This window comes from Melitaea cinxia, chromosome 10, assembly GCF_905220565.1.
Source record: "Melitaea cinxia chromosome 10, ilMelCinx1.1, whole genome shotgun sequence".
Taxonomy (NCBI): Eukaryota; Metazoa; Arthropoda; class Insecta; order Lepidoptera; family Nymphalidae; genus Melitaea; species Melitaea cinxia.
Window position 1 is genome coordinate 11,296,904 of NC_059403.1, and position 19,954 is coordinate 11,316,857.

Here is a 19,954-nt window from a genome sequence, read left to right on the forward strand (position 1 = left end):
AGCATAGAATACAAAATACAAGTGAAGCGATACTCCTACAATATGTTATGCAGAGATAAAAACAATTATGACGTACTAAGTGACAAATAGTGCGCCTTGAGGTATTTTTTAAAGCAAGACAGGGATTGGGCTTGTTTTATAGGAAGAGGTAGAGCGTTCCAAAGTTGAACAGCTTTAACTGAAAAAGAATTGGAGTAAAAAGAAGTAGTGTGAGCTGGGGTTTCGAGCATCAAAGTAGACTCAGATCTAAGGGTGCGTTCGTGTGTATTACAAAGATACTTGAAACGCTCCTTAAGGTACAGAGGTGTATCAGAATGAAAAAGTATACAATATAGTAGCGAGAGTATGTGAGTATTCCTGCGAAAGCGAATCGGAAGCCACTTGAGACAACTGCGAAATTCGGAAACGTGGTCATATTTGCGAAGACCAAATATGAACCGTATGCAAAGATTTTGAAGGCGCTCAAGCTTATTTAATTGCTCCTCTTTAAGATCAGGATAGCAAGTGTCAGCATAGTCAAGAATTGGTAGAAGGAGTGACTGTGCTAATGTAATTTTGGTAGGCAAAGGGAGGAAATATTGCAGTCGTCGTAGTGATCCGATAGCTGCAAATAGTTTACGGCTCATCTCACTCAGCTGAGGTGCCCAAGAAAGATGTCTATCGAAGATAATTCCCAGGTTTTTGACTGTGTCGCTGTAACTGATTACGGCGTTGTTATAAACGACTGGTGGTATAAGTGACCAATCTATTCGACACACAAGCTTAGGAATACCGATAATAATGACTTGACATTTTGAGGGATTTATGTTTAATCCGTAGGAGTTACTCCATCTATATATGTTCTTCAAGTCATTATTTAAATTGCTTATTGACGTAGGTAAATCTGTCAACTTAGCGTGAGAATAAATTTGAAGATCATCGGCATACAAGTGGTAGAGAGAAGATATGCGGAGAGTTATTGAATTTATGAAGATCGAAAATAAGAGCGGAGACAACACGCCACCTTGCGGAACGCCAGCATTAACGTTGGACCAGTCTGAATATGAATCCTGGACACGAACGCGCTGCCGACGACCAAACAAGTAACTATGAAACCAATCAATTGCTGATGGAGATATGTTAAGTGAGCACAAAACAGCCAGCAGTAAATCAAAATCCACCGCGCTAAACGCATTGCTAAATACAGATACCAAATTCATTAATAAATTATAATATTTGTCGAGCCTTCCTTATGTACATCTTATCATAAGACATTTAAGTAGAGCAGTAACCGTTAAAGAAATTATATATTATATTGCATTTGTAAGTAATAAATAAACAACGTATAAAATGGAAAATAAAAACGATGAAAATAAATCTTATTAGCGTTATAAATTAATGCATTAGATTTTTGTGTATTTATATTGTTATTAAATAATAAATCGGAGATTTACGCACTTAATTCAGGATCGAAATAGCTGAATTTAAGACCTGTTTCCACTATGTAGAGAATTTATCTAGGAAAGTTATGAATTATAAAAAGCAAAGATAAACAAATGAGTATATAAATGAAACACGTACAGGAGCATCAATATTGAATAAACGTTTGCGAAACAAAACGCGTGTTGAGTTTAGAGTTGTTCTGTGGACTATTTGAATTACGTTAGGTAGAACAATTGATGAATCATTGAGAACGATGTTATTGGTCAGTACACAATGATTAGTCAAGTATTATATACGTATTCGTATACTGAAAAAACTATTACGAGATTGTTTCCTGTAGAGTCAGGTCATAATTATGACTGCCTTTGTCTAAATAATTTGAACTAGAGATCGCAAAATACGCATCCGTGTTCTATTTCTTATTAAACAACGGGAAACTCCTATAGTCAGTTTGCGAAATATTAGCTTATCAGGTGTCAGAGGGTCGCTCGATAGAAACGTAATTTTATTACATTCCACCTTCTTGTGACCCCCAACAGACAAAAACTTGTCATGAGATGTTATTTTAGACGTTCCAGAAACAGTTGTACAGACATATAGAAAAACCTTTGAAACATTTTTAATTTATCACATATAATAAAAAATATCTGTAACGACATAACAAAACAAAGTAAATTTTATTGATACGCAGAATGTAATATTTTAATTTTTTTTATTCTTTATGTATTTTTATGTATATTTTATTTATAAATTAAGCCTTTTGGGATTTTACTTGCTTTTGGGAACAATAATTGTCGTATTTAATAGAAAAATCCTTGGTTATTTCATATCCATCTGGGTGGTAGGTGCTCGCGCGTCGTAAACGCGGTAAGCGCAGTGAACGTTCCATAAAAATCGGTTAGTCCGTTCCGAAGATTCGCCTGGACAAACAAAAAGACACAGAGACAGATAGACAAAAAATTTAAAATGGTTTGTTTATGTTTAGTATCGTTGAAGCACACAGTTGTTTTGGAATCACAGACAGACACTTCAATTTTATTTGTATGTACAAATGCATAGATTATGTAATATACTAGCTGTCTCTCGCCGTGTCGTCTGCGTGATTTCTGATCCCACATGATCAAGTGTGTCAAGTGGGGGTCAAGATAAAAAGGATTCTGTGTTGTTTTGGTTTTCCAGCTATCTACGTACCACGTTTCATTGGCGTTCATTTCATTCAATCTGTTCAGTAGTTTTTGAGTGAAAAGTATACAATCCTCCATCCACCCATCTTCACATGCTTTCGCACCTATAATATATATAGAAATAGTTACTTCATATGTTTTAAACGGGATATGTAGTCTATTTTACATAAATGTTAATCATTAGTATTAATGAAATAGTCGAAATATGCACGTTTGAGGTAAATATTGAAGTACTAAACAGACTTGCTGATGAATAGGTAATATCCGAGTTTCCTCGCATTTCTCACGGAAATATATTTTCGGTACCGAGGAACAATTTCCCGATGTTTGCAGTCGTTGAATGAGTACTTTTCCATTTCCTGCTGTAGCGTTCTACTCGTGTAATAGGTTCTCAGAATGGAGTTATACAGAAATGGCAATACTAATCTCTTTTCTTCGAATTTGTGTAAAAGTTCGATAACGGTATAGAACCTTGTTGGTAACTATAAAGTGTCTAAAAGGATTTATGACGAATTATGCGAAAAACCAAGGACAGGATAATGGATTATGTGAAAAAACAAGGACGGTTATCCAAACTAAAAGAAATATTTGTACTTATACAGATATCCATCTACACCAGAGCGATTGTTTTCTTGCCTCCACGGTTAATTTGAAGTATATAGACATAATAAAGATGTGTATGAAAATAAGTTGAAACAAATAATTTTCATACACATCACATGATAATATGACTCACTTGTATTTATGTATATAGTTTTATAACTTCCACTACTAACATACCATCCATTACCTTATTTGTTTTATGATAATGTTTGTCATAGGTAAGGACTCGTAAAATAAGATAATCTAACAGCTATGATCATAGAGCATTGGCTATGATTGATGGACGTGTGCTGTTTCTTATATGTATATCTAATGTTGAATTTACATACCTAAATTCAGGTAGTGATTTGTAAATGATAACTAAAATGTACTTTTATTTTGTTATTTTCAATTGTTGTTCTATTGTTGATTAGCCTTTATAAATATTATTTAGAAAGAAAGAAAGAAACATATTTTCAAACTTATTTTATTTTAAAAAAATCATTAAGGCACACAAAAGCAGATTTGATTATATTGATTCTGATCTGGCCCAGGGTACGATTTTAGTTAAATATTGAAAATTAAAATTACCTTTTAAAAATATTTCATAATCAGCAGAAAGTATAAAAGTTCATTTGCACTACTAATAATATTTAAAATTCACAATCTCGTTACAGCCTCCACCCAAAAATAGATTTTCCATTTCCAGCTGTGTGAAATTATTTGAATTAATACCGAAATGTCCATTTATAATACGGATAGTATATTATTATCATCGTTTCAGAATTTTGTTTGTGCGTAGTTATTGCTATCACATTCGGATTAATCGAGGCAATCACTATGTCATTCATCCTTCAGCCTTTAACAGTCAAATGCTTGACATAGGCCTCTCCTATTATTCGCCAGTCTGTCGGTTTCTGCGCCCTTTGAATGCAGCGCCTTCCCGCTCTTTTCTTTACGTCGTCAATCCACCTGGTTGGATGGCGGCCTGTCATCATTTTGCCGAGGCATGGTCGCCATACGAGAACCTTCCTTCCCCATCATTGACATAATACGTATCTACATTGGTTACTTATCGGTTAAAATCATTCTCTTCCACAGTATAATAAATTATGTAAGGTCTTCTCTCTGGTCTAAGGTCTCTCTTGCACTCCTCTATGCACTCATCGATATAGTCTGGTTTTTAAAGTAAAGCTATTAATGCATGTTGTTTCGTGAACATATAGATTTTTATTATTTAACTTATCTTGACGGTAACTAAGACGACTAAAAAAGAATCATCCGATTGGGTGAAGTAGTTCGAAAGTTATGCGCGTACGTAAGTTATGTCCATACATGTCAATAATTTATTTTTATATCTAAAGATTCTCAACTTTTGATAATGTTGATTGTTTTTTTTTTGTCATTAATTAATAGACCGGGCCTCGGATTAATCGTAAGATTGTTATTGATTTAAAAACATTATCCTCTATAGGACCTCTAGAATAAGTATTTTGTAAATACTTGTAGTTGCTAGGGAAATTGCTCTTTGTTTGCCTCGATTCCGAAAATTGTCAATAATTTGATTACCAGTTTGATTAAACTTAAAGGCAAATGATGGTAAACTTATTCGAAAAAAAGCAAATAAGTATTTTAAATAAAAAAAAAATTACTCCAACAACAAGCCTCCCCAATAATTATATAATTATTATGAAAATATTCCATGAAAGATGTAAGCTTCGTCTTTGAAATTGTAATACCACGTAGGCGTAGTATTATAATATTGGGTAAGAACATTCTAAATGGAATATGGAAAAATCTGGCGGTTTTTATATATTTTATGAACGTGGCAGTATTTTTGAATTATTATTATAATTATTAGCTTAAGTATAATTTGTACAGATAAAAATAAAGAAAAGAAAAAAAAAATATTATAAATAACGCGTAAATTTTATCTCTTCTTACGAATTAAGTGAGAAAAACAATATGTTTAGATTTTGTTTTTCATTATAGCTCTATAGTTGTATTAAGATATGAGTACATACATAGTTGGTTTTTGTTTCCGTCCTTCAGTTCAATGAAGTAATATCTATAATATCTTGACGTTGTAGTTTCAGCCACGAGTCTTTGAAATAGAATGTTTGAAAGCGATTAAAATTATTTATCAATCTTCTTCTATGTATCTATATACATCAAATGAATGTTTGTCTGTACGTACGCAGGGCGCGCGGGGTACTTAATAGATTCTGATTTTAAAAATCATTAAATATTGTGTTGTATACTTACATATACAATATAATTATGTTTATACATATTGCATAACTATTTACGAAATTATTTGTCAAATTTGCTAATTTAAATATCTTGGGTACGATAAAATAGTTATGATGATGATGAATAACGTAAAAACTTTCTAAAAAGCTAGTTTAATCAGTTTATGTAAAAAGGATAAAATATAAGGGTAAAATAAACCTTTTCAGATTCAGATTCTACGTGTATTCAGCGTACATGGAGCGTCGGACGGTAGCCTCGGTGCGCGTCATCGCGGCGACAAGAACGCGCGGCGCTGATCCTGTCATATGCCGCTTGTGGCTTCCTGACAACCGCACACTCACTCTTAAGGCCAGGGTCAAGGTAACTTTTCTTTGGCTTCTTTTCTTCGATGATTTAATTTCTTAGGTTTGTTAGAGTAAGTAGACATTCATATACAAACAACCCGCAATTGATTAGGGTGAAAGGGAACAGTGCGTTTATGTTGTCTTTTTAACTTCGATTTTCATACACAAACACCGTCTTTATTGTACCTGATTTTATAAATTTATAGTTCTTTGTAAACATCACTTTATTTTTTAAACATCCGCCGTATCACGAAGGTAAATTAATAAAATCGGTGCCGCCGTGAATAGATTTCTTTATGTGATTTAATTTTATTTTCGCTGTGTGGCTACGGTAGTAGAAAATATAGCCACCCCCTCTCTTCCCGTGGGTGTCGTTACAGGCGACTAAGAGATAAAACAGTTCCACTACCACCTAGGAAATTAAAAAGCCGACCGATGGCGGGATAACCATCCAACTGCTGGCTTTGAAATACACAGGCCGAAGACGGGTAGCAGCGTTTCCGGTGCGACAAAGCCGACCCCGTGGTCACCAACCCGCTTGCCCAGCGTGGTGACTTTTGGGCAAAACACATGAGTTTACGCCATTTTTAGCGTGAACTTGTGGAGGCCTATGTACAGCAGTGGACTGTGATAGGCTGAAATGATGATGATAATGATGATGTTGTGATTTAACGTATTAATTTATATTGAAATATTTAGGTACCTTTCATTATAAGACTTACCTACTTTACTCTTAAATAACGGTTCACGTATCTTTGCAATTCCCATGAACATTCCCTTAGATCTGATTCCAATTTACTTCTAAAAGTTCCTTCCCATAAATCCTCCTTCTATTCTGATTCCTTCACTGCTAAAGCTGTCCGCCTTTGGAATTCTCTTCCGCTTTCAATAAGACGTGCTTCTACTCCAGCCTGTTTTAAGCAACGTCTAAAGAAATACGTCCCTTAACATATAATAATATTCAGAATTTTAACATGCATATTTTATGTTATCAATATATATTTTACATTTATACACGTATATTAATACTATTTTGATGATATTTTGAGCGTATTTGTATGAATTAATGAATCTATCATACACTATTTTTATTCATCCTTAAGAATATTGTACACTTCCTATCCGTCACTACTATATCATGTCCTGTGCCCAAAGGTTATCTGGAAGAAATCGCTCTTCAGCGATAAGATCGCCTTTGTACATCTTTTTTTTTTGTAATTACTACTGTTTGTTTATATTTTGGTGTACAATAAAGAATATATTATTATTATTATTATAAGACTTCAAGAATAGAAAAAGCTACATTTTCATTTTCTGATAAAGTAGGTATAATATTCAGAATATGCTCGTATATTAGAAAATTGTTTGTATGGGCGGTTTAGGCTCAACTGCCTTGAATATGCCAGAAAAGGTAGACTCGTAAATAAATAAATAAATAAATGTAAATACGTGTTTTGAGTTAAAAATTGTTCTATGATATTTAAACAGACACTTCAATATTAAATACAACCTTTAGTCTATTCATATTCGCGGTTTCATCTCTGTGTCGATACTATTAGGCGTAGGTATTCTACTGTTGCTTTCGCGCTACAGAGGCAGATCATTATAACAATAATTTTTTAAATTGCTCACTATTACAGAAATGACAACTCCGTGTTTTTTTCACGCAGTTGTATATTTTATATTTGTTAGTAGAATTAGGCCAAATGTTTGATATAGTGTTCTTGCTATGCTCTACTGATCTGTGTTACGTATAATAATAGCCGTTAATCGTAGCTGTAGGGTATATTCAAACGGGATATATTTTTATGGTATGATATACAATTAGGGGTATTTTTTTTAATAAAATAGGGTTTTTTGAACATATATATCTGATACGAATACATTTGATTGTTTAGATTATCTAAAGCGTCCCTTACACTATGTTTCATGTCCTAAGAGGTAAAATTGAAATAGTTTGTTATCTTAATTTTACTGCAACTAAATATTATTCAGTATTTTTAATTTTAAAAATGCTCGAATAAAACTTTCTGGTATCAATTGAGCGAGGGAGATCTAAAAATACTGAAATAGAGCAATATAATTCACTCTTCACTCTACGATTGTTATGAAATAAAATAAATAAGTTTTATTAACTATCAAAATACGAACTTTTAAACTCTTATAACATATAGGTGGTATATACTTGATATAAAAGGTACTTTATAAAATTGATAAACTGACTTGAAAAAAAAGGAGAAGGTTCTCAATTCAATTGTATTTTTTTATTTTTTTTATTGTGTTAACCCCATAACTTATTACTTGGTGTAACGATTTTGATGATTTCTTTTATATTCAAATGATGATGCTTATCATGTGGTCCCATTAAAATTTGAGCGAGACCTGACTAGCACTTTTTGAGTTATCCATATTAATGCATATTTAATTGACTTCGACTGAGTTTACGATATACTCGTTTCCGTTACACGTCGATGTAAATTAAAGTTGTTTTTTCAGTTGTTTAATATAAACACAATTTTGGTATATATTGTTAAAACATTCAGGACTGTCCATAATGAATCAGTCAGTCAGTCAGAACATGTTTCTTTATAACGAAACTTTCTTTAAATTACAGATGAAAGGTACACAAGTTGTTTACAAGATTATCGTATTTATACAAACGACACATTTTATTTTCATTCGTATAAACAGTATTTTATTATACTTTGTGTTAAAAAAAAAAATCAGTCTCGTATTTTTACGTATAACGCATTCGTCAATCATATATGTAGAGCTTTTTATATTTTTTTTAGGCTATTCGTGAAAATTGGAATTTGAAATACAGTGCTACGTACGTCCTGTGTTTATTACGAGACACCGGTATCAAGCCGCAGGATACGGTCGGTGCGTCCCTGTCGATACTGGCCAGCACAGCACCGAATAGACCGCCTACAAACTTGCTCGTTGTACGGGATACAGAGCCTAAAACCGGTATTGAGGTACGTGTGAAATAATTTTTGTATAATAATTAATTTAGTATTAAATGGGAATTTGATTAGTGATGCTGTTATGTGGCTGACGAATATTAGTAAATAAAACAATAATAGTAGACGCTTCACACTCAATGGCACTCAGTAGGATTTTCTCCTGAGTTGGGGGTCCGGAAACACATACAATACACAAACACAACGCCCAGACCACGACTAACATCTATATTGTCAATACATATGTCTGTCGTGAGCGGGGATCGAACCCGCGACCGCCAGTGCAACAGCCAGTGCACGTCGTCTAATAATAAATAACATGAATGAATTATAATTAAATTTTATAAGAAATATCATAGGACATTATTCATGGTTCAAGAAAATAATTATTCTGATATTAGTGTTTTTCGTAATCTTATTTTTACTTATGATTTTTAATCCCCATCTATGAACTATAGCGTAATTTTCGTAGCTTTACAAAACTTTAAAATTACACCACCTTCAAAAAGTGCGAACATGCTTTGTTTATTTTTTTTTTCTGTTTTTTCGAAATGACTGTTACTGTTGGTCCCACTGGCCTTTACAGCGTTACCGGTGAAAGGGGCAAGGTACTATAGACACCGGCCGCGAAGGAAGTTTAATATATGTATATTTTTATCAGTATGGTACTTACCTCACGAAGATAAAGAAAATGTAAAAGGAAAAAAGACAATGACTGTTCATAACATACTAACGACGCTTAGCTAAAGTGATCTAGTCACTACTACATATACGTCTCACAGAGTGCGTTAATTACAGTAATTAGTGCGCAACTTTCATGTCGTCTGTGTGACGTCAGTTTAACGGTTCAGGAATATTTAAAAATGTCAAACGAGACCAAGTGTAACGAGGCCGACGCACAATTGTAGCCTTTGTATTATTAATAGGACGGAAGTTATTTGTTAGTCGTTGAATTAGCAGAATAAATATGCTTTATAATATGCTAGCGACCTAAATAGGTTTCGTAAAAAGGCAACCGCTGTACTGTTAACGGTTTTTGCGATTGTTTTGTAATGTCGTAATTATGTGGTGTCATGGGACACCAGGTAGGAACGAAGTTCCTTCGGATAGTATATAGAAGCAACACAATTTGAAAAAAAAATGTTGAATTTTATATAAATTTTCAAGTTCTTGATTTTTTTTTTTATTTTGTTGATTGGTTTTTAATTAAGTACATAAAAGTGTTTAGGAAATTTAGTATCTTAGAAAATAACAAATACCGTAAAATAACATAAATCAAACAAAATAATTATAATAATAATAATCATAATTCAAACTATTAATATGTACGATTTTTATTTTTGTGTTACCCACAATTAGGAATTCTAAACATTTTTGAATATCATATCAAAAATTGACCGCTCCAGCGGGATTCGAACCCGCGTCTTCGACATACCGTGTCGACGCTCTAGCCAATTAAGCTATGGAACGATATACTCGCCAGAGCGAAACCTTTGATATGATGATTTTTACTTTCGGTTTAAGCGAACCGTGGCGCCGTCTATAGTGAGTTCTTTACAGAGACTCGTAACTATTCAAAGTTTCATATTACAATGAAAATCTTTGACAGGAGACGACACCATGCTATTTTTAATATGTACGATTTTTATTTTTGTGTTACCCACAATTAGGAATTCTAAACATTTTTGAATATCATATCAAAAATTGACCGAAAAACCGAACTTAAACCGAAAGTAAAAATCATCATATCAAAGGTTTCGCTCTGGCGAGTATATCGTTCCATAGCTTAATTGGCTAGAGCGTCGACACGGTATGTCGAAGACGCGGGTTCGAATCCCGCTGGAGCGGTCAATTTTTGATATGATATTCAAAAATGTTTAGAATTCCTAATTGTGGGTAACACAAAAATAAAAATCGTACATATTAAAAATAGCATGGTGTCGTCTCCTGTCAAAGATTTTCATTGTAATATGAAACTTTGAATAGTTACGAGTCTCTGTAAAGAACTCACTATAGACGGCGCCACGGTTCGCTTAAACCGAAAGTAAAAATCATCATATCAAAGGTTTCGCTCTGGCGAGTATATCGTTCCATAGCTTAATTGGCTAGAGCGTCGACACGGTATGTCGAAGACGCGGGTTCGAATCCCGCTGGAGCGGTCAATTTTTGATATGATATTCAAAAATGTTTAGAATTCCTAATTGTGGGTAACACAAAAATAAAAATCGTACATATTAAAAATAGCATGGTGTCGTCTCCTGTCAAAGATTTTCATTGTAATATGAAACTTTGAATAGTTACGAGTCTCTGTAAAGAACTCACTATAGACGGCGCCACGGTTCGCTTAAACCGAAAGTAAAAATCATCATATCAAAGGTTTCGCTCTGGCGAGTATATCGTTCCATAGCTTAATTGGCTAGAGCGTCGACACGGTATGTCGAAGACGCGGGTTCGAATCCCGCTGGAGCGGTCAATTTTTGATATGATATTCAAAAATGTTCAAACTATTAAGTGAAATAAAAAACATAATTATGTCTTTATTTATTTTTGTCGGCAGTATAAAATTACATAAATAATTAAAAAAAAAGCTTACTGGTAATATTTTAGTTTTTCAAACGTCATATTATAGTCGTGTAGCTGATATTACGTCACTTCCGTTATATGTTTTTCTTACGGTTTTAGTATCACATTTTTTTCAATTCGGTCGCCCAGCCAAATGTCAATCCCGCCGTAAGGAACTTCGTTCCAAAAAGTGTTATATCTTCTATAGCATTTGTTTACAAGGAAAATTATTTTTAAACTACATCAAATACCCGTGACGTACGTTTTGTTTTCAAAATTTATTACTAACGTACTGAAGAGGAAATACATAGGAAATACGTTACCTTTCCCTTATGTATACTAAGATTGATAAGTGTGGATTAGAATATAGGTATTACATGTTATTGAGGATAGTTTTTGTACATCTTCTTGAATATTTCGATTATCTAACTTTGCCAAAATTTAAAGTTAATTAGCGTTTAACAGTTTGAAAAAAAAATTAATCATATTTGTGTAAACTTGACTACATAGTATAAAACAAAATCGCTTTCCCTGTCCCTATGTCCCTATGTCCCTACCCAAGTAGAAATTTTTTCGTCTTCTTTAGAAGGACTGGACCAGGCCTGCCTGATCAGGACTAGATAAGGCATGTAACGCAGATGATTGGTCTGGACCTGATCAGGATGAGATGAGATTTCCTGATCGGGTCCAGATCAGGAAATCTCATCTCATCCTGATCAGCCGGTTCGGTCCGGTCCTTGTAAAAAACACGAATGTATATTCTTGAGAAAATTGTTTAACAAAAAAAAAAAAGCGCATTGATATTATAAATATGTTACTTAACATAATTATTATGATATTTGTTTCCGTTTATTTTTTCCAATGTATTATTTTATTTATGTTTTTACTTTAAATATTGATTATTTCTATTTATTTTGTTATTAATTAATTATTATTATTAATTAATAATTCATTTATTAACTTCTAATAATTAACTACTAATTAACTTTTTTCTATTACTTACGACTGCTCCACTGCTCCACTGCTAGACTGTCCTGATAATTGTATATATACTAAGTGCGCTTAAAAACATTAATAGCGCGATTCAGGCTCAGTTCGCGTAATTTCTTTCAGGCTATCCTGATCTGGACCGGACCGGGTCCTGATCCAGTATGCCTTATCATATTGATTATATTTTACATCAGGCTATCCTTGTCTGGACCAGACCTGGTCCTGATAGAGCTTGCCGGATCTGGCATACCTCATTCTATTCTGATCCGGTCCAGATACATGATCTGGTTGAGCCTGACCTTTTTTCTAGTCGGGTATGTATGCTTAAATCTTTAAAACTACGCAACGGATTTTGATGCGGTTTTTTTTAATAGATAGAGTGATTGAAGAAGAACGTTTATATGTATAATAACATCCATTAAATAGTGGAGAAATACTGTTATTTTTGAGGTTTCTAATGTCATGTCGTAAATAATTACATTTTTTCCGCTTACATTGCAAACGTAGTTTGAACCCTACGAGATTTATCAAAATAATGTACTAAGTATTATACACATTGAAAAGGTCTACAGAAAACTCTATGGTAAATGTCTATTTCTTATGGATATTCCACAATAACATTTTTTTGTCATTTACTTTTTACGACAAATAATGACTAATTTTCAAAGCGATTTTAACCAATACAGCATTAATCCTTATCTAATTAAATACCTTAAATTCATTGTTGATTTAATATAGATCTATATGGCCTTTTACAGCATATGATTCAAATAAATATTTTCGAAGATATTACAGATTTAAAAATTGCGGGACGAAGCGTTTGCGGCGGTTCCGGTCGGCTTTTACTCTAAAGTTAACGCGTGCGGGCCACAGGCAGTAGTGAATAAATCAAAACTACTGGATCGATTTTAATCATTTTTTCAGTGAATGACATAGGCTATAATTATATTTTATACCCGTGCGAAGCCGGAGCCGGTTGCTAGTTTTATAAATAATTTATAATAATTTTATTATACAATTATTGTATAACAGAGCTTCTTCATTTATCCATTTTTGTGTTATTAAAAACCGTAGGTATCAAACGCTGTTCAAATAAATAGCATGGGGAAATGGGGACTCTTTTTTTTGTTATTTGTTTAACATATTTTAATGAGCCTAATTTATATTACGTCCGTTTTTCGCGCGATATTTAGTTCTTTTGAGTAGCACTAAATATAAAACAAAAAATAATCTAACAGAGGTTGTAATGTTTTAAACGAGTTCGACCTTAGTCCGATTTTAGTTACAACAAAATCGGATTAAGGCCGAACTCGTGCGACTTCGGGCATCGTTCGATAAGTGCCTTAGCACCGGACAGTTCCCGAAGTCCGCAGCATGCTCGGCAGGTGCTGGTCGGCCGTAACCTCCTTCTGCGAGGAGGTCATGGTGTTAAAGGAGGCTGCGGAGCGACAGCGCGAGGGTGACGCCAACCCGCTCCGCAAAAGATGACCTGGGGGAAGGAGACTCCGTTATGCTCTCCTTCGCCCTTCGCAATAGAGTGGGAGAAGGTCACTATTATTCCTCCCACTCGCCGCCGGGGTGATAGAGCGCTCACAGTGCCCTTGGGCGCTCTATGGACGAAGGTGCCCCGAAGGCCCGCACATGGTGGGCCTACGGTCGGGGCGTCGCGGTAGCATGCGAAAGCGATCCCGTGGCGCCCCGTTATGGCGATGAGGGCACCGCTGGATTTTAGTGGGTAGTCTGGGTTGGCCAGGAGTCCCACACTCCCGCCGGACTCGTCGGCGGGGTGCGTAAAAGCATTTCCCCGCGAAAAAAAAGAAGATGATTCGATAAAATTCTTCGTATATTGTTTGGCTCTAGCTGATCTGGCGAATGTACTGCTGTATAATTTTTTTAAACAAAGTTTATCCTGACTGTATCAAACATAAAAAAAAGAATAAACCGATTTGGTCCAACCGTTCAGAGGTTAGACGCATAAATACATTTCAGCGATTCGTTTTTAATTATATAAATGTTTTCGTATACAATGAAACTTGCCGTTTCAAAAATTCTTTTATGTTTTATGACTTGCTAATTAAAAATGTAGCTTATTAAATATTCATCTAAGGAGCGACTAGCGTCTTGTCGTTCGAATATTTGATCCATTCCTTAACTCCTCAGTGTACGTACGATAGAAAATTTAATGCTGAAAATAAGAATACTCAAATATAGAATAGTTTTCCGTACATAATTAAACATCCAATTGGGATACGTTTTAAAATACAAATTAATATTAAAAATATCATAACTATATCCATGGGGTTATCTGAAGCAAAGATCGTGCGTGTTATATGCAAACTCTAGTTCCATGTCATTTTTACGATCGTGTTGTATTATTTATTAGCTATTTACCCTGATATTGCGGCCACGTAAATTTCTTTGTGTACCGACTAAGTAGCGTTCGTGGTAAATATTCGTTGGCTTCTACTATTAACTAATGCATCGTTCAGAACTATCCCTATTTCCTTCAAATATAATACTTTTAAAATATAATAATTGTTTTTTGTATTATGACACTAAAAGAAACTTATTTTCTCGATTATGCTTTGTCAATGCGTGGTTAAATATGTCGGTGCGATGTAACTTTTTAGGTTTTTGGGTATTTATATCGGGCTCATTGGGATTGTCATTTTGAGAATATCGATATTTCGACGTTGAAGCCAATTTGAACACGTGCAAGGTCAACGATTTATCAGAAGTTTCAAAATGACAATCGTGATAAGTCCCGTATTGGTAAAAGTATGTATTTTGGAATAATGGACTTTTTATGAGATCGACCGATCCCGACATGTCCCCGACCAATATGTGCGTTTTTTTTAATTAGGATAAATTAGTTTTCTGATATTAAAAATAAATCACATTTTTAAGAACAAACTGTTAATAATATAGAAACACGATACGTATTTACATATTTTCATCTACATATTTTTTTTAAACATATGTTTCATCATATAGTTCATTACAGATATATATTACCTTTTTCGACTTCTTCAAAAAAGAAGACGAAAAAATAATTACAATCGGAATTGAAAAAATTAATGTCAAATTAGAAAAAATTGACTATGAATAAAACTAACCAAGGCACTGTTTCTCGAGGCAAAAATATTGTAAAGAAAATGTATATGAAAATCTATTAGATTTAAAATATTTTGTTTTACTTTTCAGGAAACACTGCACGTTTGTGTTAAGCCATTCCATTTCTCGTACTCAAGGGACGAATGGCTAGTGGAATGGTTCGAGTTGAATCGTCTCCTGGGCGTCAGTCATTTCTACATGTACAATGAATCTCTGAGTGTACGGGTAGCCTGTCTCCTTGATCATTATCGTCAGCAAGGCCTCGTTACTTTGCTACCTTGGAAGTTACCAATCGTATCGAAAGTTGAAATCAGGTAATTATGAGAAAATAAGTATAATAATTCAGTCGAGGCTGTTTGTACTAATATACTTTTTTTGGTCTTTCAGGACAGAAGGGCAGTTCGCAGCGTTCAATGATTGCTTATACCGGTCCATGTCGTCAGCTGGTTGGCTTCTCGTGATCGATGTAGATGAGGTGATCTTGCCTCGGCGCGAGAGAACTTTAACAGCATTACTGACGGCTCTAAGAGCTGCATACAATCCACCCTCAAAAGCACCGTCAGCATTTTTATTTAGAAACGCCTTCTTTTATCTCCGATGGGAGGTATGATATTAAGACGAATTTAATTTGATTATTTTAGCCTGTCACATTCCACTATGCTACTATACAACGAGTTGGCGGATAAATGTACGTATTACCTACTATGAGTAACGATTGCTATAAGATAATATGATAACAACCGGGACCGGCAGCTCAACGTGTTCCCCAAGCCGCAAATAAATATTTGTACAAATACAATATAGATATTGTAAAAATTGCACAACTATGGATAGTTGTACAAATTGTTTAATTTTTTTTTGTTTATTTAAAAAAAATACTACGAGAATTTTGGCCAAAACATCGTCTGCTTTTCTGAGACTTAGGTTTATCTGGTAAAAGAGAGAAAGATATCGTAAAATATTATATTCGTATTGGAATAACATGTAAGATATTAAATTTTAGGTTCGATTTTTATAAAGAAAGTTGTTAATATTAAACATTTGTTACAGAACCGATAACACAGAAACTTGACTTACAGAGGCTAATTTTTATTCCTAAATTTACTTGAAAATAGTATTTACATGAATAATATTGCAATATTATTAAAATACAATTTCAGGATGACGCCGAAGCTCCAGCACCGTTAGTAACAGCTCGTAAAACGCGTCGCTGGGCTGCACCGCACGCGTTGAAAAATCGCAGCAAGTACGCTCTGCGACCGCACGACGCCGTCGAGCTCGGGAACCACTTCGTGTGGGAGCTAGCGCCCGGGGCCAGCTCCGTGGGCGTTCCCACAGATAGAGCTCTGTTACATCATTACAGGGTACGTACATTTGCTTATCTATCTATATATGAAAAATGAATAACGAAATTTATTTGAAGACGTTTTCTTAGAGCTTTTTTAAATATTTCTGTTCTGTCTTACACTATTAGCATTAGCTCTTTCTATCGCGATTTTGATACTGACGTCTAATTTATCATCATAAAACAATAGTCTAGAAATACTTTAACGCGCATGATCGGGGATTTTGACAATACTAGTGAGACGTAATTTTGTGAGACAAGAGATTTAATAAACATTTTGAATATCATATCAAAAATTGACCGCTCCATGCTAATGTGGGTAACACAAAAATAAAATCTTAGATATTAAGAGATTTAATTATTAATAGCTGAGTTATTGTTTAATCGCTAAACTACAATCGAGATATAAAATCTTTCCACGTCATTAAGAAAAATATTTTCCTTTTTACAGATTGCTTGCGAATATGGCGGCATGCAATGTCTGACAGTACCATCGACTGTTGATAGAACAGCCCATCGGTGGGCCGACGAATTGATACAACGTGTTACGTCAGAAAAGGAGCAGCTAGCCAGGGCTTGTCCCGCCTAAATGATATCAGCCAAACATGGGATCCAAGACTATAGGTAAATATATCATTTACCCATTAGATATTTGTTATAATTGTCATCGTTTTCAAAAAAGTCAAATGTCATAATATTCAAATTAAGTGGTTATAAAATTTTATGACAAAAATGATGAAGCGAAAATTAGTTAGGATTTTTAAAATTTAATATTATTTATTTTGTACTATAATATGTTATTTTTAACAATGTTTTTCCTTTTACATATAATTTACACTTTCGTATAAAGTACAAAAAAAAATTTTTTTCTAAATATACTTAATATGATATTTTGCCGACCATGACATAACATGGCACATGATTTGAGATAATTAAAAACATCTATCATTAATTAATATATATAATTATATAAATGACGTCGTTGGAATTTTTGGCACAGGCTTATGATGTGGTTATTATATTCCTTATTTAGATTTTAGGTTACATTATCGTTCCTAACTAACGTTAGTAGGTATGTGTTTAAAATTAATATGTTGTACAAATATTAGTGTGAGTCATTGATAAGGAAATTTCACCAGAAAATTGAGCATATTAGTACAGACTTAGACCTTAAAAAAATCATGAAATGATATTACAGGAATATTTATAGTTATAATTATTTTGACAATATTATATTTTATAATAATAATATTTTATTATAAAAAAACATAATTGTTCTTTATCGTTATTCCTGTAGTATCAAAAAATACCAATAAAAAAATATCAAAAAATACCAATATGGCATAAATATTTGGTTTGTTTTTGGTCTGAGTATCATCAAGATAATTTAGTCTGCTTCCTCAATAGTGAACAATGACCTAAATTCAACATCATACTGTTAGAGGACCACTGATTTTAATATCATTCCCCATAAAATGTATGAATAAAATAATTCGTATCAAATAGGAATTACCACTATTTTGTAATAAATAAAATTTAATAAGTAAAATTCAAAATAAATTGTAAAAAATTTCTCAGTCAACTGTTATAATCGATTGCTCAATGATTAACAGTATTGTTTTAATTCTACGTGTCGATTCAACAATAAATTCGGATTAATTAATAGGTATTTATAATATAAGGGTAGTTTAAAGTGACCCTGAAATCATCTATTATGATAATAATTATAAAAAGAATTATAATAATTATAGTATTCAAAAAAGTGTTAAGCACTTTTATTATTTCAAAAAAATACCAAATTACATCATGTCAGGTTTTTTTTTTTTAAAATAAGAAACTAACTAAATATATATAGTGTATTGAAAATGAAATTTACAAATAAAAAGTTAATTTTATATTCGGATCATATAAATTGTTTTGACAATACGGCCTCTGATGATAATAAAGAAATATAGATTTTATGTAAGTGTCCCAACAATTTATACTACGCCAACTCGAATTTTCCATAAGTTAGTTTTTTAAATGCCAACTTGATAAAATGTGTTCTTATATGTAATAAAAAATTGTGAAATTAGAATGAATAAATTAACTATTGAAAGATACCAAATTTCAAATACTTTTCTTAATTAATATAAAAGGTATCAAGTTTTTCCCTTTTATAAGCCTCTATTGTAAAGTTCACTTTTATGAGTTAGCTTAGTATAAATTGCTTTATGAAGCATAGGAAATTTTTGTAACTTGTATATAACATGAATGCTTATTTTATAAATTGTAAATAACATATTACATATTTACGAGTACACGATTTGTTTAGTACAATTATTTATTATAGGTATATTTTAATTAAATTATTTTCGAGTGTTTATTTTTAGTTTTTTAAAAAAAAGTTTGTCATTTTTACCCGACATTAAAAGAGGAGGTTTTAACTTCAACTGTATTTTTTGTGTGTTAGCTCATAACTTTTAACTGGGTGTACCGATTTTGATGATTCTTTTTTTAATCGAAAGCTAGTGCTTGTCATGTGGTTGCAGTCAAATTTTATCGAGATCTAAAAATTACTTTTTGAGCCATCTGTCATACGTATTAACTTGACAATTTTTTCATTTACCTACGTTGTATTGTCTACCCGTCGATGTAATTGAAGTAGTTTTTTATTTTCGTTTCCAAAACAATTATATTTAACTACTTTCGACATCTTTAATTTTATTACTTCATAAAGTAATCGACTTCGTAATATACTGTGAAATAATTTATGATTTTAACATTTAAGTAAATTACTTATTATATTTTAAACTACCAAACTATTACATACCATTTTACATATTTTTATTGCAATAATTTAAGTGTCTATGTTAATATTATGTAATATCGATAACTGTTTAGCTTATTATGCGATAGTATAAATGTATTTTAATAATAAATGTACATATCAAAATATATACCTAATGGATTTTGGTTGCTAATATATAAAAAAAATCGTTTTCGTTTTATTTGTTTCTATAAATTAGTTAAAATTATTTTTAAATTTGGAATAATAAAGCATTCCGGAGTAATAAGAATGAGCCTAATTTTAACTTAGTCAGCAATTTCCTTGAAGCTTAGCAGGCAAATAACATTTTCAAATGCGATTATACATAGCTGAATTTAATTTCAGAGTACTACTAGAGTTTCTTATATAATTCATACATATATATA

The 19,954-nt window shown here is 32.8% G+C and overlaps 1 protein-coding gene across 1 annotated transcript in view; it reads left to right on the top strand.

Annotated features, from left to right (window-relative positions):
• LOC123656893 overlaps positions 1-17,352 on the top strand; it is an 85,150-nt gene extending 67,798 nt beyond the window's left edge. Inside the window, exons 3-8 of the mRNA XM_045592509.1 lie at positions 5,648-5,801; positions 8,578-8,763; positions 15,505-15,728; positions 15,802-16,018; positions 16,575-16,778; positions 17,211-17,352. Coding sequence (XP_045448465.1) covers positions 5,648-5,801; positions 8,578-8,763; positions 15,505-15,728; positions 15,802-16,018; positions 16,575-16,778; positions 17,211-17,348 — 1,123 coding nt within the window. The 3' untranslated portion in view covers positions 17,349-17,352. The remainder of the gene's footprint in view (positions 1-5,647; positions 5,802-8,577; positions 8,764-15,504; positions 15,729-15,801; positions 16,019-16,574; positions 16,779-17,210) is intronic.
• The last annotated feature ends 2,602 nt before the right edge of the window (positions 17,353-19,954 follow it).